The sequence below is a fragment of the Phyllopteryx taeniolatus genome, chromosome 8, assembly GCF_024500385.1.
Source record: "Phyllopteryx taeniolatus isolate TA_2022b chromosome 8, UOR_Ptae_1.2, whole genome shotgun sequence".
NCBI classification, from domain to species: domain Eukaryota; kingdom Metazoa; phylum Chordata; class Actinopteri; order Syngnathiformes; family Syngnathidae; genus Phyllopteryx; species Phyllopteryx taeniolatus.
Genome location: NC_084509.1, coordinates 26,951,654 through 26,975,000, shown reverse-complemented (window position 1 = coordinate 26,975,000; position 23,347 = coordinate 26,951,654). Strand labels below are relative to the sequence as shown.

Genomic DNA, 23,347 nt, shown 5'->3' with positions numbered 1-23,347 from the left:
ACGTTCAAGTCGCTCAAAGCGACCAAGTTGTTTCAATTGATTTGGAGGCGTGCGCGCGCGTGGCCGCTCCGTCACCAACCGTGTCAACACCACAGCAAACTCACAGTGTCCACGTTCAGGACCCATTTGCCGGGTTCCGACACCGCGCAGCTCGGCCCGTGGAGTGCGGACACAAGCAGCAGGAGGAGCGTCCCGGTCCGCAGCGCCGCGCAGGCCGCCATTTGAGCAACAGGCCAGTTGAAAGCGCTTGAAAAAGTCCACCGACGCGTTGGAGCTCACCTTCCTGCTTCCGCTACGTCACTAAGATCAAGACGAGCGACGACGTCATTAGCTGGCGACATCCAAATTAGAACGCCACGAGGACAAAAAAATAAAAAGGCTATCGGGACTTTAAATTTATGGACCCATTCCAAATGTTTTTATTTTGATTTTAAATTGTATTTGTATTATTCATTTGTTTTTTTGTTGTTGTTTAAACAAAATGTACACATTGTACTGCATATCATATACTGTATGTTATATCCTCGTATAAGTTCTATTGTTAAGAATAAAGATTGCAAAAGAATTATCCGTCGAGATCGTTTTGGGCGTTTTTGTTTTGTTGTTGTCAGTTTTGGTCATCTTTGATGACGTCACGACACCCTTAACCGCCCACACACGCCAGAGATATTAAAATACAATTCTAAAAATTTTACAAATAATTTAGAAAAATGATCCAAATAAAATGAATGAACAGGAAAGAACGTCACTCCTAACATGTTGCCTCAAACAAGCTGAATGCATATAGAGGCGAATATGAATTTCTTGGCATCGTTCCATACATGACTCATTTACGATTGCTGCTGCTCTTACAGTATTTCAAGTTCGTTCACTGTTGTTGTAGTTGCTTGTGGCGGCCCGTAGAGGGCGAGCAGTCACGATTTTCCACGCGACGCGGATCTTGCCGCTGACGTCAGAGCCCTTTACGCGCCACCATCCGCGTACGTCGGTGCGCGTGCACGGATGCAGGGGTCGCAACGTGACCGCAGAGTGGCTTTTGTTGGGCTTTTAGCCGAAATCTCCCAAATGTCTTTGGCGATCCTGCTCAGACGTGTCGCGGGGCCGGTGTGCGTTAGGACCCGGGGACCGAGCGGCCGCACCTCGTCTCGTCTCGACGCGCGTGCGCGGGTGGGTGGGTGCGCGCGCGCGCGGTTCTGGGCGTGTTTGCTGCTGATGCATTGAAAAGGAACTTGGCTCGCCCGAGGAGGACTTGACTTTGGACCTTGTGCGCGCTTGCAGCTCCCGTGTTCGTCTCCACTCAACGGCGTAAGGAACAAGCCACTTTCATACGTCCGTCCGTCCGTCCGTCCTCTTCCCGTCTCCACCTGGGGAAAGTTCCGTTCAGCATCAAGCGGAAGGCGGCCGGAAGGAAAACATCCTTGCTGCTATTTGCGTGCATGCCATTTCTTTATTTGAGGCGCAGAATGTGCTGATCCGAGATCGATAATGGAGTGGAAAGGGGCCGATTTGTGGATTGCATGTTTTGCGCCAGTGTTCCTAATGAAGGGACCAACGTGTCAGTATTTTTCCAATTGAGTGTTCGAGATTCGGGACGTGTTTTATGTGGTTCGGAGCAGTATAAACAAGCGTTTAAAAAAAAAAAACCAAGAATGCAAGAATAATTCAATCGACAACTAATCGTTTATCAGGTTAATTGACAACAATTTTGGTAAGCAATCGTTTAGAGATGTAAAATGGTTGAAATTGTAGGAATGTCAGCCTCTCAACAGGAAATATTCGCCAATTTCTGTCGATGATGTTTGGGTTTTTTCAAAACAAGACATTTGCAAACATCTGCTTTTACTTTGGAAAACGGCGACGGACATTTATTTGCCGATTTTCTGACCGACACTAAACCAGCAACTCAATTGTAATTCATTTATGTTTGTGCGTTTTCTGCACTGTCAATTTTGAAGAACATTTTTTTTAATAATAATCCCGTTTTTTAATAAACGGATGGAACTTCAAAAGTGCTTTTTAATCCGATTTATCAATTAATTAATTTATTTTAGTTAGTTGCAGCACTAAATCAAATCCTAACTCGCAGAGGTGCGCGCACAAAATACTGCATAAATATAACAGTACTGTCGAGGTAAATATGATTGTGTATTATTAATGTCTTATTGCTTATGTTGTTGTTGTTTTTTTTTTTGTATTTCAGAAGATGAATTTCGCGAAACACTTCATCAGTGGCATCCTGAATGTCGTCAGGTGAGAATCCCGTCGGACCGGTTTGTTTGTTAGCCGCCACTGCCCTAAGCTCCGCTAACGCCCGCCGTCCTTCCCGCAGCAACATCGATCCGAGCATCTTCACCCCTTCAGATCCAGTGAGTGAGCGTGCACCTGCGCGTGTGTCCGATTCATTCGACTCTTCCCACAATGCAACGCTCTCCTAAGAGCCCGCCCCCATCGAACGCCTCGATGAGCAGAGTTGTCGGTATCCCCGGCAGCTAGCAACATTAGCGTGACGAGAAAAGTCAAACGTTGCCGAATGGCCGCTCGCTAGCGTCTGCACGAGCTCGACGAGAGCGAGTCTGAAGGAAAAAAAACTGTATCGCCTTGTGATCCGAGTGACCCGATCTACGCGTTTGTCGAGATACGAGCGCTGCACTGGGCCAATCGGCTCGGGAGTTTGGCAAATAGGGAACAATTGATCAAAGAGGAGGCTGCACGTTGCTTATTGCCAATCCCGGCTGAAGTTTAGTCCAAAACAAAGACAATTACACCTGGTGAATTGAAAAGAACCTCTCTCATCATAATGTGGCGAATGAACGCACGTCGCAACGCATTACGCTTGGGGGGAGGCATGACATTATTGAAGGGACGAACTTCAGGTGTACTCAACATGTTTTTGCTTAAACTAATGCACTCAAATATAGAAATACTCATGCCTATGTTCAAACCGGTGTAAAAGACCAGTTTGATTTAAAGCAAATGAATAGTGTTAGGAATTGGCTAACGACTGCACGGTGCAACCAGGCATGAAAAAAAAATGATTTGAACTTCACGTCCGTCACGTCAATATTGCTCAATGCTACATTGCTCTACTGCCAGATATTTTTGTGCTCTACCGAGCATAGTTTTTCTCGTGTGCTGGTTTTCTCGTTATGTGTATAATATCCTGCATTTTTTTTATTTTTTTATTTTTTTAAATCCCAAAATATATCGCAGGGTTCTATCGCAAATTGCAATGTTTTTTTTTTTTTTCTTCCTTTCAAATATTGTACAGGCGTCCATGATACGGTACAATATCTACAGTTGAGATTTGGCTGAGTTTTTAACTGTCACAACATGCAGGAATGTGTGTGTGTGTGCGTGTGCAGCCTAACACTGACCCTTTTGTGTGTGTGTGTGTGTGTGTGTGTTTCAGCCCCCTCCCCGCAGACCCCTGGCGTTCGAGGAGGCTCATGAGAACGACGAGGAGAAAGCGTTTCGCAGAGCGTTCAAGAAGCTGGCTGGAGACGTGAGTCCCCGCTACGGGACATCAAATACCAAAAAGAGTACAAAATACTTCGACGAACGCATACTTGACGGTGCAGGCACAAACGCCGCTAACTAACCGCTACACACAAATGTTCACTACTTAACTTTGCGTAAACCGCTGTAATAACGCACAGGCTATTGTTAGCACGCGCACTTAGTTGTGCGTCGCTATTCACTTCCCGAGCAACCTTCTAATCTTGTACGCGCGCAAGCTTTTCGCTCCTCCGGCCACTGGGAAGTTAACACGCACGCGCAAATCGCGTGGAATAGCACTAACACGAAAGACAAGAACGTAATGGATGTGTCTAAAGCTCGCCTCTCGGATGAATGCCCGAAATTTGAAATCATCACGAACGTCTTGAAAATCCGACTAAGCGTGGGCGACGTTCGCCCGGGGAAAAACCAAGGCAAGCGTAAAAATGGCGACATTCACTTTTTTCTTTTCTTTTTTTTGTCAAGTGTCCTTACTGTTATGAAATTACAAAATGGCCCATATGTTTCGTGACTAAAAGAGGACAAAAAAGTACAAATAGGCAAGCACACACAACAGTGGATCAATAAGTGCACTTTACCACGCAAATCTGTGACAACGGAAGGCATTCGATTCCATTCTATCAGAACAAGATAAATCGGCACCAACGCAACTCTTCAGGTTAGCGCTCTTATTTTGAAAGTCAAAACGACACCACTTCCGGCGGCAGACTGACACTAACTTGCAGCAAGGGTCACTCGTCCCCAAAAAATGAGACAAATGCGTAGGAAATGAATACGTCTTTACAGCACTTCAATTCTAAAGATGAACATACTTCCTTAACCAATCAGTGACCGGCACACGTACCGTACGAAGCGGAAGCTACTGGTTCGATTTGAGGGGGGGCCGCGGACCCTCTCGCTCCAGCGTATAGCCGGTCCCGCTACACGCGTAATCACCTGTCCGTCACACAACCGCACTGAGACGTCGACCAGTCATTTTTTTTTTTAGGGATATGAAAATAAATCATACCATCTCATTCAGGTGCACACGGCACTTTTTTCAAGTTTTGTGTTTTTTTTTTTTTTTTTTTTCCCGGTTGTAGTTCTATTTTAGCTTTATGATTCATCCATTTGTTTTCTCTCGGTTCATCCGTTTTGCAAATATTGAACAACTTGTGAAAAAAGAGGCTTCATGCTGTTTACTGCCACTCCCAGCTGAAGTTTACTGACAAAGCGTTTCAGGCATCTGAAGGCTTGAACTCTTCCCCCCCCCCCCCACCAAAAAAAAAAAAAAAAAAACACAAAATGTTTGTGGATTTTCACCATCTGGAATGTCAGTAGCGGATGATGACCTCTCATCACATTTTGGTGTCAAGTTGTGTTCGTCGAGCACGCACGGGTGTCCGCCTTTGTCCGCCCACGCCTCTCGGTTTCCTGACATTCCGAAGTACGCCCTGCTCTCGGATTGCAGCTCCATCGCGTCGGACCGGTTCTTCTGCTTCTTCCTGTCACGCCACACACACGCGCGCAGTAGCACTAACCTCCAATGTAGTCAAAACGGTTGAAAGAGAAACTCAGGAAGGAGACGAGGCAAAAACGTTTCAAAAACGTGACGCGATTGTCCACATCTCGTTCTGAAACGCTTGCAGAGAACCTTACAGCAAACGCCAAGCTGATTTTTATCGATCTGTAACTTGCTCATCCTCATGTAAATTCCCTTCTCATCTCCACGCTGTCGCCTTCCTGTCAAAAAAGTTCCGATTTGTAAGTCTGCACTGTCCCAGGAAAGAGTCTCTGGAAAATTCAAATTCCACTTGACGTCAAATTGGGCTGAATGTGGACTTGTCAAATACCTGCATTCACTTACTTGCACTTACATTCTGAAAATATTCTTTTTTTTTTTTAAATCTTGTTCTTAGTCATATAAGCAAGCTGTAATTCCATGAGGAAAAAGTGCAAAGCGCATGTGTGTGTTCGTTCATTCGTATGAGCATCACGGTAATGTAAACAAGCGAGGGTGTGTGTGCATGTGTTTTGTGGTAGTTTGTGTTTCGTTTGTATGCGTGTGTGTCGTTGTGTGTGTGTGTGAGAGAGACTTTGTGGCACCGTTTGTGTTTTGTGTCAGTACTGTGTGTGCATTTCATCTGAGTTGTTTTGTGTGTTCACTCCCAAATATGTCAGTTTGTAATAATGCGTGCATGGGTGTTTTTGCGTTGTTCAGGACATGGAGGTGAACCCCAAAGAGTTGATGGACATCCTCAACCAAGTTCTCACCAAACGTGAGTCAAACATGCGTGCGCGCGCACACGTTTATACAAGTCGTGCTTAGCTAACGAGCACATGCTAATGTTTGGGAGTGGATAAACTTCATGCTAATGTTATAATACATGGGAGAAGCTTCCTAGCACTTGCTAAATTCAAGTCATGAAACCAGTCAGGGTAAGCTAGTGACTGCATGCTAATGTTTGGGCGTGAAAAAACTCACGCTAAACTAACGAGCATATGCTCATGTTTGGAGGTTAAATAAGAAACCGGAAAGCTAACTAGCCCATGCTAACGTTCAAATACATGGGAGAAGCTAACGAGCAGATGCTAATGTTTTGTGTCAGATGGAAATTTGAAGACGGACGGTTTCAGCATCGAGTCGTGCAGAAGCATGGTGGCCGTCATGGACGTATCCTTGCGCCGACAAATGGGAAACGATCACAAAAGACTGAAATGTTCTAAATGCCACATTTGCCTTTAACGCCGCCGCCTGCAGAGCGACAGCACGGGCAAGCTGGGCTTCCATGAGTTCAAGTACATGTGGAACAACATCAAGAAATGGCAGGTGAGTCACTTGAAAATGCTCTTGAGGCCGCGCGCCGTTTTTTCCTCACTTCCAAGTGAAACGAAAGCAATCACGGCCTTCCGTCGCAAAAGGAATCTCCCTTAGCTGCCCAACAAGGTGCCTGACGTAAAATAAGCAACGTTCGTACTGTCCGACCCGCTGGCTGTCCTTCAAAACAGAATAGAAAAATGTCAAATCATCACATACAAGGGGACGCCAACATCACATCAAAGCATCGCTTTCTGTTGTTGTAATACTGAATTCTAGCACAGGCGGCGACAGAACTTGCGTATTATATCTCTAAGGACTAAAAACTCTTCAAAGTTACCTGGCCCGTGTGAAAGACTAATGACCCCCTAAATCCAAGAACTGGTTGGGCCATCCTCAGCAGCAACCACTGAAATCAAGCGTTTTCTAGAACTGGCAACGAGTCTTTCACATCTCTGTGGAGATATTTTGGCCCACTCTTCCTTGCACAATTGTTTGAATTCAGCCAAAATGGAGGGTTTCCGAGCATGAACGGCCTTTTGAAGGTCATGCCACTGCATTTCAATCGGATTCAAGTCTGGACTTTGACTAGGCCACTCCAAAACCTTCATTTTGGTTTTTGTAAGCCATTCAGAATTTGACTTGGTGTGTTTTGGATCGTGATCCTGCTGCAGAACCCAAGTGCGCTTCAGCTTGAGGTCACAAACTGATGGCTGAACATTCTCCTTTAGGATTTTTCTGTTAAAGAGCAGAATTTATGGTTCCGTCAATCACGGCAAGTTGTCCAGGTCCCGAAGGAGAAAAGCAGCCCAAGGCCATCACACTACCCCCACCATGTTTGACCGTTGGTAAGACGTTCTTTTTTTGAAATGCTGTTACATTTACAGTAGATGTAACGAGACACACGCCTTCCAGAAAAGCTCAACTTTCCTCTCGTCAGTCCATATAATGTTCTCCCAAAAGTCTTCATTCAGATTTTTTGCAAAAGTAAGACGAGCCTTTGTGTTTTTTTTTTTTTGGTCAGCAGTGGTTTTCACCTTGGAACCTTGGAAGTGAGGCAAGGGAGGCCTGCAGTTCTATAGAAGTTGTCCTGGGTTTTTGTGTGACCTCCTGGATGAGTCATTTTGGTTCTCTTGGGGCTTTTTATTTCTCTGTGGTGGCATTTCTGGCAACGTATTGAGTTCTGGCCGACTTCATTTTGTCAAACAAGTTCTATTTAAGTGATTTCTGGATTGAAAAGGTCTGGAGGTCATCGGGCTTTGGTGTGCTTAGTGAAAAGGAACCAAAAACCCAACTGGAGACCAGTTACAGAGGAAACGGATGGCTCAATAATCCATGGCTGCCACCTAAAGGACACGTGCGGAGGTTTTATTCCAAGGGACCTTTGAGTGCTTGCGCAGACGTGAAAGATGTTTTTGTGCTTTTTCAGGGTATCTACCTGTCTCACGACAAGGACAAATCGGGCCTCATCTGCAGCAAAGAACTCTCGCACGCCTTCAAGGCCGCAGGTGGGGCAAGTCAAACGAGCGTAGAAGTGTGAGCGTGCGCTACAAGTGTGTGCGCGTGTGCGTGCAGGCTTCCCTCTGAACGACCAGCTGTACAAGATGATCATCCGTCGCTATAGCGACGAGCACGGCGACATGGACTTTGACAACTTTGTCGGCTGCCTGGTGCGACTCGACGCCATGTGCAGTGAGTCTTCACACACGCTTGCTCAAAACAGTTACAAATGCCGCACTCACACATCCACTCTCTCCGTCAAACGTTATCAAACTCGCTCACTCGTGCGCACGCACAGATGACTCGATTATTTCACGTGTGTGTGTGTGTGTGTCACGTGTGACTGCGCACGCAGGAGCCTTCAAGACTCTCGACAAAGGAAACAGCGGCTCCATCAACCTCGACGTCAAAGAGGTAAGACCCTCCCGACACGAGTGCGTGTGCACGTGCGCGTGCGTTTGTGTCGCCATCTGACGTCTTCCGACCGTTTTTGGCGTCCAGTGGCTTCAGCTGACGATGTACTCGTGAAGCTTCGGCGTCGTCGTCACGTCCGTGGGACCCAAAGAGAAAAAAGGAGAACGGCTCAGAGCTGCTGTGTTGAACTTCCCGCTGCTGCCGGGTGGTGGCGCCACAACGTGCTTTACGTTCAACTTTTCTCTCCCAATAAAAAGTCATGACCTTGAAATGGGTTTGTGTTTTGTGTGTGTCGCCATGGTACCGGATTACATTACATTACATTTTGAATGATGTCACCAACAGGACCCTTGGATGCGTCCTCTAAAAAAAAGTGGATCAAAACCATCATTTTGGAATGAATCACATATTTGTTCTTTCCAAAAATAATAAACTGATAACAAAACGTGATGAAATGTAAATATAGTAGAACATCGATTTAACGTACTGGGGGGGGGGTCGTCTGTTAAATCCGATCGTCCGTTAAATTGAAGCACTTTTTTTTCATGGGCTAAAAACATCAGTACAGCACAAAATGTTTGTCCTTTTTTTTTTTTTTTCTTTTTACTACAGCGACTCCTTCCGTGTCACTGGCGGTGCAGCGGTGCACTCGCCTGACTTTGGTGCGGGCAGCGCGGGTTCAGTTCCCACTCAGTGACGGTGCGAACGGTCGTCCGCGTCTACATGTGGCCGGCGACCGGTTCGGGGCGTCGTCCGCCTTTCGCCCGAAGTCAGCCGGCATAGGCTCCGGCGCCCTGCGACCCTCACCGGGATAAGCCGTGTTGAAAATGGATGGATGATTACTTCCCGCCGTAGTTACAATTGAGCCTAATTACATTCCACTTTTACTTTTGTGGGGTTACTTTGTATTCGTTACATTGCACACAGTTTGACTTTCCTAATCGTTATTTCGCAGGGTTGTCACTTTTGACAGTAGAGTAGTAACTTAGATGATGATGATGATGATGATTGACGGCGGCCTGAGCTGGGAGCGGCTGGGCGGGTCCCGAGGGAGGCGCAAGCGGCGGAGGGCGTGGGCCGTCCGAGTGCTTCGTCTTCCATTTTCACGATGAACGCGCTCACCGCAGGTAAGAAACACGTCTGCTCTCTCTGGCGCTGATCCAATCTCCACGCTGACGCGCACGCCGTATGATATCGAAGGATGATCTCTCGTCAACTTGCTCACTCGGAGACATTCAAAGTCGCGCCGAGTGTTTGACTGTAAAAGTGTGAGCGCCCGCACGCAACAATGTGTGCGTGTGCGTCATTAGGATGCTCCAAGACCACACACACAGCCTCAACGTGTGTGCGTGTGCGTGTATATCAAGAGGAAGCCACGGTGGCACGGAGTTCGTGCCAACTGCTCCTTAGCAACGACGCTTTCGACTTCACTCCACAACATCACATTCGTATTTACATGATCTTGGGACGGACGAGTACCGATGCAAGGGATCGGGCAGACAGCGGAGAAAATTTCGAGGTTTCGGGTACTCGTGGAGGCCGCAAAAATATAAAATAAATCTGACATGGAGTAAGTCCTCCTTGCCAGCAGCTGGCGCTACACTGCGGCGGTTTGACACATCAGCCAATCATCGTGAGCGTCAGAAAGAAAGAGGTTTGTCTTTACAATTACTTGTCATTGTGTTCATTCAAATTTGGGGTATCAAAGGAACTATTGGGGCACGGTGCGCGACCGGTTAGCACACCCGCCTCACAGTTGTGAGGTTGCGGGTTCCAAATCCCGGCCTGGCCTGTGTGGAGTTCACATGTTCTCCCCGTGCCTGCGTGGCTTTTCTCCGGGTACTCCGCTTTCCTCCCACATCCCAAAAAACATGCGCGGTAGGTTGATTGAAGACTCTAAATTGCCCGTCGGTGTGAATGTGAGTGCCGATGGGTGTTTGTTTCTATGTGCCCTGCGATTGGCCGGCGACCGGTTCATGGGGCATATAAATATATTTCAAAATGCAACATAAGTCAACATCAATTTTGATGCTTATTCTTTTATCCATCTTGTTTTCTCTCACACTATACAGCAGATGAAAGTAACAACAAATGTAAAAATGAAGTTTGTGTGTCCTCTTCATTGTCATATAATATGTGTGCAGTGCTGAAATACAATGTGTGTGTATGTGTGTGCGCACGCGTTATTAGAGATGAAGTTAATGTCGTTGTGCTCCACAGGTGACAAAAGTACCTGATGCTTCGCGCTAATCTTGCCACCTGCCACTGAACACACAAACGTGCACGCGCGCGCGCGCACACACACAGGCAGCATGGCGTCCAAGCCGCGTGTGCTGAGTGAGCAGGAGGAGCTACAAAGGAGAGCCAATCAGGTCACAGAGGAGGTGAGTGAAACCAATCAGCTGTGAGTATTCATCACGTCTCACACAGCAAATTGTGTGTGTGTGTGTGTGTGTGTGTAAAAGGAAAACGCACTCATCGCGTGCAATGAGATGTACACAAACATCAACACGTGCGCACACAACGGGGCAAGTTTCTGTGGTTGCTGTCTCTTTAGGAACACCTGGCTCACCTGGTTGCCATGGAGACATGCAGAGGCGCGGCAGGCGTGGATGATACACACGCCCACACAAACACGACTCACACAAACACGACTCACACACACACGTCCACACACACAAACTCGCATGTACAAACATCCACACACACACACAAGTACAATGAGAGCAAGACTTGTGTGTATGAGAGTGTTTGAGTAGTCCTTATGAGAGCCTTTCAGTAGTTTGTGTGTGTGCATTTGAATAGTAAGTGTGAGAGCTAATCCTGAATAATGTCTCCAACGGCCCCTCATAAACATCCACACACGTAAACACATCCACACACATTAAAAACACACGCGTGTACACACAGTCATGTTTGTGCGACAGCAAACCATCAGCATCGTCTCCTTACTAACTTCCTTCCTTCCTTCCTTCCACTTAAATCGACTTTTCTGCCTTCCCCTTGAATGATGTTGTGAAAATGTTGCTAATGATGTGGCGTGTGTGTGTGCGTGTGTGTGTGTTGCAGTCGCTGGAGAGCACACGCAGGATGATGCAGCTGGTGGAGGAGGTACACGCACACACAAGCCTGGCTGTCCTAATTCGAACAAAAAGTCACGTCATTGTGTGTGTGTGTGTGTGTTCGTCTAGAGCAAAGACGCCGGCATCCGAGCGTTGGTCATGTTGGACGAGCAAGGAGGTAAAACATTGGCGAGCCGTCAACAAAAGCCGTCACGCGTAGCCGACGCATGACAGTTTACATGCCAAAATGTCTTTACTGTTCCGTGTTCAAATGAAGTTCTGTGATTTTAAAAAAAGTTTTTGTGAACATGCCAATGACATTTTTGGATAGATCGGATTTTTCTCCTATTGCTTAATTGTCCTTTTTCCGTGAAAACGAACGCAAACGGATGGATTTGAACGACAGTGTGTAGAGCACTTTGGAGTTGCGCGTCATTGTATGAAAAGTGCTCTATGAATAAAGTTTGACCGATCGATTGATCCCCAGAGTCTGAAGGGCCCAGACGTCAATTGTGCAACTCGTGATTTTGTTGACTGTCATGCCTTTTTGTGTGCGGCGTTATAAAAACAAGTGTATTTCAATGTTCGAACCCCGGCCCCGCCTGTGTGGAGTTTGCATGTTCTCCCCCCGTGCCCGCGTGGCTTTTCTCCGGGCACTCCGGTTTCCTCCCACATCCCGAAAAACATGCATTCATTGAAGACTCAAAAGTGCCCTTAGGTGTCAATGTGTGCGCGAATGGCTGTTTGTTTCTATGTGCCCTGCGATTGGCTGGCGACCAGTTCGGGGCGTACCCCGCCTCTCGCCCGGAGATAGCTGGGACGGCGGGCTCCAGCGCGCCGGAGACGATGGATGAATGAATGTTTCTGCATGGGAGACTTTGACCCATCAAAACTAAGGTGGCATTCCAAAAATGGCGAAATTTGAATTTTGATCAAATGATAGACGACCGAACATCCGTCCGAAAAGTGGCAAAAATGTTGGACGGGTTCCAATCAGATTGCGAATGTCGCCAAAAGCAAATCCGTCCGCTTTCATGGAGGACTCCCAAAACGGGAAAATATTTACCCTTGAGATGCTGAAATTTTGAGGATCAGCCCGAGTTGCCAAACTGTAAGCAGCACCCTTCAACTCGTTCAACGCCGACACCGACTGTCACGTTTGACAGGTTCCGCATTAGTGCAGTCAAATGTTTCCCACGTACAGTGGCCTCTCACACGTAACACTTGACTTTGTGTGTTACTTTTGAGTATTTTGTGTGAAGTTGTGACTGATTTTGGTGTTCGTGTGTCTTTGCTGGCGTCAGAGCAGCTGGAGCGCGTTGAAGAAGGTTTGGATCAAATCAACGCCGACATGAAGGAAGCCGAGAAAAACCTGACCGACTTGGCAAAGTGCTGCGGCCTCTGCGCTTGTGACAAGTGTGTGCGCGTGTGTGCGTGGCTCTACATTATCCTCGTGAAGTTCGCCAAAAGACCGCAGTCACTCCAAGAGTTGTCTGCAAAGTAATAATGCATCAGGGTCCACAACCGCAATTGTTTGCGAGCCATAATGTCCATTTAGCATAAACTGAGCCGTCACTCTTCCCATAAGAAATTTCTTCTTCTGTTAAGGAGTAACTAATTACATGCAATGAGATTATGTCATTCAATTACAAAATGTATCTAATTATAATCCATTACATTACTGGAAGAAAAATGTGTCATTAAATTACAGTTGCTTTTGGAACAATTCCAAAACGACAATTATAGTTACGTTTAAGAAATTGCTGCAAAAGCTTTGTCGATTATATATTTACAGTTCATCATGTTTTGTTATCTGTTTATTGTGTACAGAACAAAATACAGTATGTGTTTTATTCCAAAATAATGATCTGTGCTTTTGATCCACTTTTTTTTTTTTCAAGCCAATATCCAAGGGTCCATTCATTCAAAATTAAGAAAAGTCATCATAATAGAAATATGTTTGACAAAGTCATTAAAATAGTTCCACTACTATTCCATTTTCAACAGGGTAACTAACTTCCCGACACTGTGCACACGTCTCCTTCTACATTCGACACGACGAAAGCTTTTTTCCCTCTCACGTTCTCTCCATCAGACTGAAGGCCTTGGAAGAAAGCGGGGCCTACAAGGCGGTTTGGGGCGGCGGCTCCGGACACGACGCGGTGATGTCCGATCAGCCGCCGTCGTCTCGCGTGGTGGACGAGCGCGAGCAGATGATTATGAGCGGCGGATACATTCGCAGGTAGACGCGTCTCGCACGAAGCCATCTGAAAACGCCGGCTGCGTAAACGGCCGCTTTGTCCCAGGGTGACGCGGGACGCCCGCGAGGACGAGATGAACGACAACCTGGCGCACGTGGGCAGCATCGTGGGCAACCTGAGATGCATGGCGCTCGACGTGGGCAACGAGATCGACACACAGAACGTACAGATCGAACGCGTTCAAGGGAAGGTGAGCGCACGCGCGACACCGCCGTTGTTAGCTCGGAGGGCTGCAATTAACGATTATTTTAATAGTCGATTATTTTCAATTAATCGACGAATCGGATAAAAAAAAAAACATTTTACAATTTCAATCCCTTTATTGAAAAACATGACATTATTTCAAATTGACAGTGCAGAAAATGCACAAACCTAAATTGCTTATGCGTCAGTTACTAGTTTGGGCTGTAACGTCTGTCCGAAAATCGGCAAATTTACTTTGCCGATTTTTGCAAATGTCTTATTTTGATTGAACACAAAGATAATCAGTCTGCTTTCATGGAGGAAGACATGAATTGGAGAATGTTTACTGTTGAGAGGCCGAAATTCTGACGATTTGGAAGATTTTAAGTTCTACAACAATGAGTAAAATAGTTGTTGATTCATTTGATAATCGATTGTCGCTTAATTGATTTAACTGTTGCACCTCCATTAGCTTCTGGAGTTCGCGTTCAATGTTACCTCGAACATTAGCACACAGCTAGATCAATGTTAGCTTGTGACGTTAGCGTCAACTTTAGCTGCAATGTTAGCTAAGCACACCTGGCACTCTTGAATGAAAATGAACTTTCGTTCGAAAACCGTTCACGGGCGGCGCATTCTCAATAATAAAAATGAAGTCAATTCCGTTCACGTTTGGCCCAAATATGAGCTCGTTCAGGTACAACACTGCTGCTAACGCGAGAGCTAAGGAACGCCATTGTTAGCCTCAGGCGTTATCGCCTCCGTTGGCTTCCAACGTCACCTATGACGTTGGTTTTACTTTACAACCTTACCTCTGATGTTGACCGAGGTTAGCTTCAACGTTACATTCTAAATTGAGCTTCCAATGTCAGCTTTCACGTTAGCTCCTGAAGTTGGTTTCCAACCTTACTTCTAACGTTCGCTTCCAGCATTAGCTTTGACCTTAGTTCCAGTGTTAGCTTCCAAGGTTCAAGATTTCCCTGAAAGGTGCTATTTAAATTGAAGTAAAGCATTTAACAATATTCGCAGGCGTATATTCTACTTTTACTGAGGCGCTGAGCCTCCAGTGCAGCATATCCCGTCTTTCTTTCTTATACTGCCCCCAGGTGGACACCAGTAGAAGCAGCACAATTGGTGTGACAATTCATGTCATTTCTCTGTCTGGGTCGTTTTCATATGCTGCAATTTGATCAATAAAGGTAAGGACACTCAGGACCCCAAAAAAGTATAGAATTTAGCAACAAAAAAATTTCAAAACGTTCTCTATGATTTCAAATTTTAGGCATTCATAGTAAAGACAATCTTTATTGATAGAGGAAATGGTGGTGGCCCACTCAAATACACTTCTTGCATAACAGTAAAGACAAACATCTTGCTAAATAATGGTGTGAGTTGCACAATTTGCACGTGTTGCGCTCCAAACTCTGCGGATACAAGTGCATAAATGATCCCAGGCCGTTACAATCGCAATAACGGTAAAGACATGCAATAGTTGCTACACTTTCACAAACTCATACTGTACATATTTATCCATATGCAGGGGCGTCACTAGGAATTATGGACAGGGGGGGGCTTAGCCCCTAGGAGATGCAGAGATGGCCGGCGTATGTAAAGAACAGATATCGTCGTATACGATTACGTGTTTATTTATTTGTATGGTGTAAATAACGCAAAATGTCTTCACAGGAAAACGGTCATTTTGGGACTGCCGCCTTTATATAAAAACTTGATTTTAAATTGTGCATTATTTGTTGATGCAGGGTTCGCGCTGGCCGTTCACCACCTCGCCAATGGCTAATTGAAACTTGGGCTCGGCGACTATGGAAAAAGTAATGATCACGATTATTTTTATTTATGTTGAAATCGCAATTTCTAAACACGAGTACATTGATTTCGAAACTTTGTATTCATTTAACTACCAAAACTCTACTTTAAATTTATTTTAATTAATAGAACAACCAGAAAAAATAAATCAGTAAGAAATTTGACATTACAAAACCTAATAAAAATAAATACAGCCATGACGAGAAACATTGGCACGCCTGGGGCGACTGTATTGGCTATTAAATATATTTGTTTAAAACAATTGTTTTTTTTAAAAAAATCACTCAATATTGTGGCATTTTGCAAATAGAAATAATTTCGGTTATCTAATTAACCTAAAACAAGAAAAATTTTAGTCTAATTTCATGTCAGACGGTCAGGGAGAAAAAAAAGCGTTTTGTGTCTTTTTATACAAAGCCATGACTATCTGCTGTTCCTGCTGTACGCGCCTTGGCCGCCTGGGGGCACTGTGGTGCGCTGGATGCATGCAGCTGTGTATTACAGTAAAGCTACCAAAAAATATGGGGAGAGATTTGTCTCAAAATTATTTACACAATACAAATATTTGTGGATCTGAAAAACGTGTAACTCACGGACATATTTGTGGGAAAAAATGAATGGATTTTCAAAAGGAAATTCAGTGGGGGTATGTCTTTACCATTATTGATCAAATTATATGAAAATGAGCCATGTCTTTAGAAAGGATAATATTATAGAGTACTATTTTTGTCGTTGAAACACACATGAGCAAATGTTTTGTTTGTTTGCGGGGGAAGTTGAAACAGATGAATTTCCATTGATTGTTTGCTGAGGATGATGTTCAAAGTTTCTCGTTTGTGGTTCGTGTCGTGTTTGCGCAGGCCATTCTGAACGTGGCGCGCATCGAGACCGCCAAGCAGAAAGCTAACAACCTCATCAAAAAATAGAAGAGGCGCTCATCGTCCCAGCAGGCGCGCGGACCACCGTGAGCCTTCGACGTTAGCATTTAGCTCGCCGCTTTGTTCCACCGGCGCCAGCGGCAACATTCCTTCACCCAAAAGTGTCGAATAAAAGCCAGAAACTCACCGAGACTTCGTGTGTGTGTGAATTCAGCGAATTGTCCCGAGGGCCTAGCACATAACAAATTAAACGTAACTTTTGGAAATACGGATCGTAGAAGGACATGGCACGTGTTATCACAACGGACGACATTTATTGTGCAGAATTGGCTGGATAGACGTGGCGCTGCAGGTGTGTGCGGACTTTTGCGCTGACATATTTGCTTTGGAATGCAGACACGCGCTGGCCTGCAGCTCCTTTGGAGATCAGCTTGCGCCAAATTGCAATCGGGCAATAATCGTTAAGATATCGGTTTGATTGTTTGTGAATAATCCATCCGTTATCTGTTGTGTCCGGGTGTAGCCGCCGTTATTAGCTCGCTAAGTGCACGCCGGAGTGGTAAACGGGCCTCGTTACGGAAGCAAAGCGCAGCTAACTCACAACTGAGCGGCGTCGGCAAACGATGACGTCACTTCGTCCCGATATTGCGGGAAGTAGAAAGTATACGGGCCAGCCTCGTGACGTCACAAAAGCAGGACGCTTTTGCTATATGTCAACAATTGAGCAGTGTATTGTTGGAAGTCTCCCAGCACTTCAAGCATCTTTCATGGATTTCGAAAGAAAAACGTGCTCCGAGCCCCTCGAAAGGATCGGCTAATGAATCCATTTGTTGCTTCTTTTTTTGTCCACACATCACATCGCACACAAACAAACGGACAAACTTGTTTACCTGTGTGCAAATATCTTTTCTTGTCATATAAACAATATACAATAAAGTAGCTCAGACTGTATAAAAGATGAACATACCGGCGCTTATTATAGTGCACAACGTTTTTTAAAATTAATACTCACAATGAAACACTGACAGGATCTGATTTGTGAATTTGAAATATTTACAGTATGGAAGCTGTTGTCTTTAGGTGCCCGCACAAAGCACACACACACAAACACACACACTCACACTCACACACACACTCACTCGTATTTAAAGTAATAAAAAGATACTAAATAATAGAAAAATACAAACCAACCAAAAGCGTTTGTTGAATTATGTCATTAATGTGAGAAAACAGCTGATTGAGTGTATAAACGTATATTGCTACAAAATAATGTCGCTAACCACGAGACGATTTTTTCGTCGTCTTCAAATCAAGCGAAAAATGAACTTTGAAATGTTTGGTCTGACACAATTAGGCCATCGTGGAAATGTATAAAACATTTCAGGCAGGGCTTTTGGTGTCACAAATTGACAAACTGAATTGAAAAACGCGCATTTGCCGATTCATCTTTGGTGCTAATTTAGTGTCGTGGTTGAAAAAACAACAACAACGCAAACAATGCTAAATAAAGCTAACTCTGCTTCAATTAACGTCTTAACTGGGTGAACAGAAATGCTAACGGCGAACTCCGGTTCAAGTTCAAACTTTGCTCGGAGTCCTTCAGCTCGTTCGGTCGGCGTTCAAGCCCAGCTCAGATTGACTTGAATTCAATTCGCGTGCGCTACGCAGCCACAGCGTCCCCGTCGGGTCCGGTCTAGGCGAGCACGCAGTGGTTGAGCCTGCGCGACATGACGTAGCCGCGCTGACACACGCATCGGAACGAACCGTCCGTGTTGACGCAGCGCGAGTTGACGCACGGGAAGTCCACGTCCGCGCCGACGTCGCACTCGTTCACGTCTGCCAACAAAAGCAAAAGAAAACAAAGCGACTTAGGAAAAACATACAAACGCTAAGAAAACAGACGCCACCAGACAAATCACCAAATTGAAGGCCCAAAGAAAAATTGACGATATTGTAACGTTTGGTGACGGGACAAGTTACAAAAGCACGAAATAATCAATAATTACTTCTCAACGGCAGAAGCGGCGGAACTGTTTTTTCTGGTCTCGTCAACTCCTGTAACACAGGCCGAACCTCGCGCTGATGCGCGCGCATATTAGTCCGCCGCGGAGTAATATTGGCAAAATTACATCTGTGTGTGGATGGTGGACATGTGGAATGGATCTAGCTGCCAGCGTTCAAGGAGTACGAAACAGCCTATGACGTCAGCGACGGCGAGGGCGACCCCCCCCCCCCCCCCCAGGAAAAACTCATCGGATCTATACGATTCACCTAAATGGCCTATTTTGAGTTCAAAATGGCGAATTTTGCCAAAAGCCGACTGATTTGCATATATGAAAAATAGAAAAATGTCACAAATGGCAAAATATTAGAAAACAATTATTGAAAAAAAAAAAAAAAACAACTATGACGAAAAATAATACATAAAAAACAGATATTGTAAATATAAGTAAGGGGGAAAAACAAACAAATTTAAAAATGTTTTTTAAATTGACAGAAAATTTTAAAATACACAAAAATACACTAATATGGGGGAAAATACACATTTTGAAAATTTAAACAATATAAAATTAATTATTTTATTCATTAAAAAATAGACAAGACAACACTAATATTAAAAAATATGAAAAATATACAAAATCATTTTTTAAATATATATATATATTTAAGAAAAACATCAAACAATTGAAACATATTAGACAAAAATGCCAAAACATTACAAAAAAGTACCACAAGAAAAATACACAAATATTGTTAACTAACCCCCAAATGGGAAAAAAATTCCAGGTCTCACAATATTATCACTAACCTGCAAAAAGACAAGAATGGAGTTAGGCCACTCTCATACTCAGTGGCACAATTCATGACATTATAACATCAAATTCCCAGATAAACAAATGAACGGCATTAGATACGTCACGAGACCTGCTACCGGTGCCGCGCGACGAGACGCGCCAAAGACCACCAATGAAACGCGGCCGTCTCACCGATGCACGTCACGGTGGTTGTGTCCAGCTGGTAACCACGGTAACAGTCGCAGGTGTAGCCCTCGTCCGTGCGGATGCACGTCCCGTTCCGGCAGCCGTCGAGTATCCCGCAATCCTCTGCCGCGCTCAGGCCGGCGTACGCGGCATAGCGCCCTGAAGAGGACATGCGGGAAAATTAGTCAGCCAAATAAGTTTGTGGAAGGTGTTGCAGGCATATACATATATATATACATATATATATTTATATATATATATTGGAAGAAGGGTGTAACAAAACAAAAAAATACTCTGCAGTTTGGCCCACTCACGCTCATAGAGTCTCCTGGGGTTGGCTCCTGCATAAGGGGGGAACGGTGGTCCGGGTCCCCAAGAGTCCTCCTCCTCCTCCGCCTCGTCCTCGTAAGGAGATCCTCTCGGAGGCGTAGCCAAGCTGAGAGGGGGCGTGTCCGGCCGGGGGACGGGCGGCCGCGGCATCTGCCGCGGCTCTGCGCGCGGGTCCGAGGGCAGGCGGGGGAACGGCGGCTGCAGCCAAGACCCGTCGTAGTCTCTCTCCGGGTAATAATCGCCACTGTGTATGACACAATACGCAGCTTTGTGTGGATTCATACGCCGCCCAAAATAGTCCCAACTGCTCTCTCACATTTGTTGGGAAGCAACTACAGGGGGTGCTGTAGTTCTTGATTAAAAAAAAATGAGGATAAACAAATACAAAAATAGAAGATAAATACAAGAAAAAAATTATACTGTATATATATAAAATACACAAACATTATTAAAAAATACCAAAATATTCGCTATAAGATACCCATATCAGAAACAAAGTTATTCCAAAAAAAACCTCAGACAAAGTGTAGTTGCAGTTCAAACTACAAGCATAAGTTGAATGCCACCTCACTTCAAAACCTCAAACTGTAAAAAAAAAAAAAAAACTGTACTAAAGTACGATTAAAATGTATTACACTTAAGTTAAATAAAATAAATACATGTTTAAAAACAAACTGTTCTCTCTTCCTTAATCCAGCTGTATTGAACTATAAAGTTCTATCCAACTGAACTGTGCTTGGGCAGGGATTCTTTCTGGTACCACAAGAGGGAGCCACACTTCGACAATCGCCGTTGGCGTGTGTTGATGGTGATGCGTGTGCGTTTGTTCCTACTCAAAGCGCCCGACTCCCCGGTACGCGTCGTCCGGCGGGCCGAAGGCGTACGGCGGCGTCCCGTCGCCTCCGACTGGAGAGAAGTCGTCGTAGTCGGAGGCGGGGAGAACGTCAGAGGGCAACGCGTCGCTGCTGAACGGGGGGAAGAAGCGGGGACCTGTGGGGGGGGCGGTACAGCATGACTGATTATTGAAATAAACAATTTTATGAGAAAAAAGAAACGCTTGAATGAATGGATGGACGGGTGCACATATGTATGCATTTGATTTTGGGAACGCGAGCGTTTGTAGCACCTCCGCCTCTTTGTGGTCCGAGCGGTTCCAGTCCAGGCGAGTCCGGGAAGACGGCAGGAGGGAACGTGCTGCACAGGCTGCTGAAGTCCTCTGCGGAAATCAGCATCATCATCATCAGCAGCATCAGCATCATCATCATCATTCCAGATGAGACCTCATTTAATGCGAGTTCCTTTTTAAGATGGTTTTAAGACTTCACTGCACATACCGTAGCTAGCAGTCAAGCAAATGTTCAACTTTGACTTGACTTTCAAATGCTAATAGCTTGTCGTAAGTCTTGGCAATTGGCTTGTGGGACTTTTGAAGACCTTTCAATTCAGGACTTTTCAAGGGGCTACTTCCAATCAAATTTAAGACATTCAAAACAGCTTAAAAGACAACTTTAATCAAATGTAAGACTTGTTAAGACCACTTTCATCGAAATAAAGACATTTTAACACGTGATTCCATTTTAAGACTTAAGGATGTTTTAAAGCTATTTGCATCAAATTAGACATTTCAAGACTTAAGCAAGGCTTTTTTAATGTTGACAGGTTTGCGACATAATTTGGGTTGAAAATGCCCAGGATGCCCTATTTCGAGCTATTCTAGTTGCTCTATTTCACCAGGCAGTTTCTCATTTACATGCGACGGAAATAAATGTAGCTCCAATTGGATCGTTGATCCTCTCAATTTAAATATGTAAAACAGCTTCGCTCCGAACGGCGGTTGGCGAGATCTCGGCGGGCCGAGCGTCCATCGCGACGTACCCTTCGACGTGGGTCTTATTACCATCGCGAAGCAGAATTTACCGAGCGTTTGTTCACTATTAGGGAACGTGAGCGGAAATGAGAGTTGACGACTCACGAGCCCACAGACGAGGGCACGTGGGTGAAAATAAAAGACGGGACATTTTGAGAGGATGGTCCCGTGCCCCCGCGCGGGTTGCGTTGTTGCGTTACCCGAGTCGGTTTGCGGGCACAGCGCGCACTCCATGCCCCAACCCTGGCCGTAGAGACAGCAGCAGTCGCTGAAGGTGACTTGCGCCCCCAACAGGGGACTCTGACACATCAGCTCGGCGCTCACCGTCTGCCAGCACACTGACAAGTTCTCATCTGACACGCACACACCACAACAACTATTAAACATGAATTGACATTTCCTGATTTGTGGTTTGTGCCGAGGGAAGGCGTGCGGCGTCTCACCCGGGCTGAGGTGGGAGGAGTTGACGCAGTTTCGCTGCGTCTGGTCCAGCACGAGAGGCGGCGGGCAGCTGCAATAATACGAACCCGCCGTGTTGACGCACAAGCCTCCGGCGCAGCTCTCCAGCTCGCACTCGTCCACGTCTGAAGGCGCACAAACACAACGCTCGTTCGAGTCGCTCGAGACAAGAAAAGACACAAACGATGGAAGGGGCAACATTCAAAGCATGCGAGACCATCACAGATTTTACAATCAAGCTTCTAGCTATTTATACACTGTGTTACAGTCGCAGTCGTTTGAAGGTCGATACTTACCATAACATCCATGCTAATTTCCGTTAGCCCGTCCATGGCGTTTCAAATGATACGTTAGCAATAAGCTTGTGGTGAGCTTGAATGTGCAGTGTTTCCTTCTTCTGTTCCAGTTTGAGACACAACTTCGGCGACGGTGACATGATTTTTTTCCCCCAAAGCATAACTGCAGCCGCGACAGGCCCCAAACGGTAAACGACGACCATTCTTCCCCCCCCCCCCCCCCCCCATTCGCTCCACAGTACAACCGTTATGCTCCCCGGCTGATTCAATCATTTTAACGTCTTTTTCCCCATTAGCGTCACCAATTCCCAAATGTTTTTTTTTTCTTTTTGACACAGCTGCTGCTGCGACGCGAGGACGAAGGTGAGGCACGTTAAAGACGACGACGTCACCGTGGAAAACACACGCAACACAAACATACACGGGCACACACACCTCCTCGGGGGTGGACAATGACACCTTTAAAGTCTTTCCAAACGTTTCGACTCTCCAGTCGCTCCTGTGACCACAACACTGTATTTGCGTTCAAATATGCATCGGTTAAAGGGTTATAACACATCGACTACCGATGCTAACGTTAGCTCGTGTGTGGCATTTTCCATTATGTGTTAGCATCAAGCTCGTGGGGACGCTTCTTAAGGCAACTTTGGTTTGGATGTTTTAAAATGAAACCGTGTCATTTGATTTGTTTGTTTGTTGTTCACTATTTGCCAAACTGCTGCTTGTTGTGAAGCCAGTTGCATTGAAATTCATTCAAATGGACTTGAAATGAAATTAAAATGTTTTTACTGTAGTGTTTGCAAAGGTTCACCTATCTGTATTTTCGTACTGTTTTGGAAGCGCCCTAAGATGCCACAAGACGGCGCCAAATCCTTGTATAAATAGGAAAGTAGTAACGTGAAGTATGTTGAAGTGATACGCCCAAAACCCACCCCCCCCAAAAAAAAACAAAAAACTGTCAAACCAAAGCGTTTTGAAA

General features: G+C 45.4%; 4 protein-coding genes across 25 annotated transcripts in view; 2 read left to right on the top strand and 2 right to left on the bottom strand.

Annotated features, from left to right (window-relative positions):
- The window catches only part of zgc:162698 (Transmembrane protein 87A-like), a 13,923-nt gene extending 12,918 nt beyond the window's left edge, over window positions 1–1,005 (bottom strand). For all 4 annotated transcript variants that reach the window (XM_061781854.1, XM_061781855.1, XM_061781856.1 and 1 more), the window contains exons 1-2: window positions 853–1,005; window positions 105–300 (exon numbers count right to left, since the gene is read on the bottom strand). In XM_061781854.1, coding sequence (XP_061637838.1) covers window positions 105–221 — 117 coding nt within the window. In that variant the 5' untranslated portion in view covers window positions 222–300; window positions 853–1,005. The remainder of the gene's footprint in view (window positions 1–104; window positions 301–852) is intronic.
- Window positions 1,006–1,165: 160 nt separating this feature from the next.
- On the top strand, window positions 1,166–8,498 carry capns1b (calpain, small subunit 1 b). The gene is made up of 11 exons (XM_061781874.1): window positions 1,166–1,305; window positions 2,201–2,250; window positions 2,330–2,366; window positions 3,410–3,502; window positions 5,717–5,774; window positions 6,105–6,169; window positions 6,257–6,325; window positions 7,743–7,821; window positions 7,889–8,005; window positions 8,169–8,227; window positions 8,315–8,498. The coding sequence occupies exons 2-11, from the start codon at window positions 2,204–2,206 to the stop codon at window positions 8,339–8,341; spliced, it is 651 nt and encodes a 216-aa protein (XP_061637858.1). The 5' UTR covers window positions 1,166–1,305; window positions 2,201–2,203; the 3' UTR covers window positions 8,342–8,498.
- A 357-nt stretch (window positions 8,499–8,855) lies between these two features.
- On the top strand, window positions 8,856–22,846 carry zgc:101731 (SNARE_SNAP25N and SNARE_SNAP23C domain-containing protein). 7 transcript variants are annotated; one of them, XM_061782896.1, is made up of 9 exons: window positions 8,856–9,354; window positions 10,448–10,611; window positions 11,297–11,338; window positions 11,419–11,467; window positions 12,594–12,789; window positions 13,385–13,531; window positions 13,596–13,740; window positions 14,840–14,932; window positions 16,418–16,622. In XM_061782896.1, the coding sequence occupies exons 2-8, from the start codon at window positions 10,540–10,542 to the stop codon at window positions 14,921–14,923; spliced, it is 735 nt and encodes a 244-aa protein (XP_061638880.1). In that variant the 5' UTR covers window positions 8,856–9,354; window positions 10,448–10,539; the 3' UTR covers window positions 14,924–14,932; window positions 16,418–16,622. The 7 variants fall into 7 exon arrangements, 6 of the variants coding, with proteins under 6 accessions (XP_061638880.1, XP_061638883.1, XP_061638882.1 ...); XR_009789850.1 differs by lacking the exons at window positions 14,840–14,932; window positions 16,418–16,622 and adding exons at window positions 22,479–22,556; window positions 22,707–22,846 and having other exon boundaries at window positions 8,858–9,354; XM_061782901.1 differs by having other exon boundaries at window positions 8,864–9,354; window positions 12,594–12,705.
- The window catches only part of LOC133482598 (latent-transforming growth factor beta-binding protein 4-like), a 39,905-nt gene continuing 31,580 nt past the window's right edge, over window positions 15,023–23,347 (bottom strand). For all 13 annotated transcript variants that reach the window (XM_061782877.1, XM_061782878.1, XM_061782879.1 and 10 more), the window contains 7 exons: window positions 22,057–22,197; window positions 21,814–21,966; window positions 20,873–20,962; window positions 20,580–20,736; window positions 19,731–19,990; window positions 19,423–19,575; window positions 15,023–18,271 (listed from right to left, as the gene is read on the bottom strand). In XM_061782877.1, coding sequence (XP_061638861.1) covers window positions 18,129–18,271; window positions 19,423–19,575; window positions 19,731–19,990; window positions 20,580–20,736; window positions 20,873–20,962; window positions 21,814–21,966; window positions 22,057–22,197 — 1,097 coding nt within the window. In that variant the 3' untranslated portion in view covers window positions 15,023–18,128. The remainder of the gene's footprint in view (window positions 18,272–19,422; window positions 19,576–19,730; window positions 19,991–20,579; window positions 20,737–20,872; window positions 20,963–21,813; window positions 21,967–22,056; window positions 22,198–23,347) is intronic.

Excerpts from the sequence above, each read along its gene's own strand:
- capns1b (XM_061781874.1), top strand. The coding sequence starts at position 2,204 with ATGAATTTCGCGAAACACTTCATCAGTGGCATCCTGAATGTCGTCAG. Across the intron at positions 2,367-3,409 it reads TCTTCACCCCTTCAGATCCA|CCCCCTCCCCGCAGACCCCT; the intron begins GTGAGTGAGCGT and ends TGTGTGTTTCAG. Across the intron at positions 8,228-8,314 it reads TCAACCTCGACGTCAAAGAG|TGGCTTCAGCTGACGATGTA; the intron begins GTAAGACCCTCC and ends TTTGGCGTCCAG.
- zgc:101731 (XM_061782896.1), top strand. The coding sequence starts at position 10,540 with ATGGCGTCCAAGCCGCGTGTGCTGAGTGAGCAGGAGGAGCTACAAAGG. Across the intron at positions 11,468-12,593 it reads CATGTTGGACGAGCAAGGAG|AGCAGCTGGAGCGCGTTGAA; the intron begins GTAAAACATTGG and ends TGCTGGCGTCAG. Across the intron at positions 12,790-13,384 it reads CTCCAAGAGTTGTCTGCAAA|ACTGAAGGCCTTGGAAGAAA; the intron begins GTAATAATGCAT and ends TCTCTCCATCAG.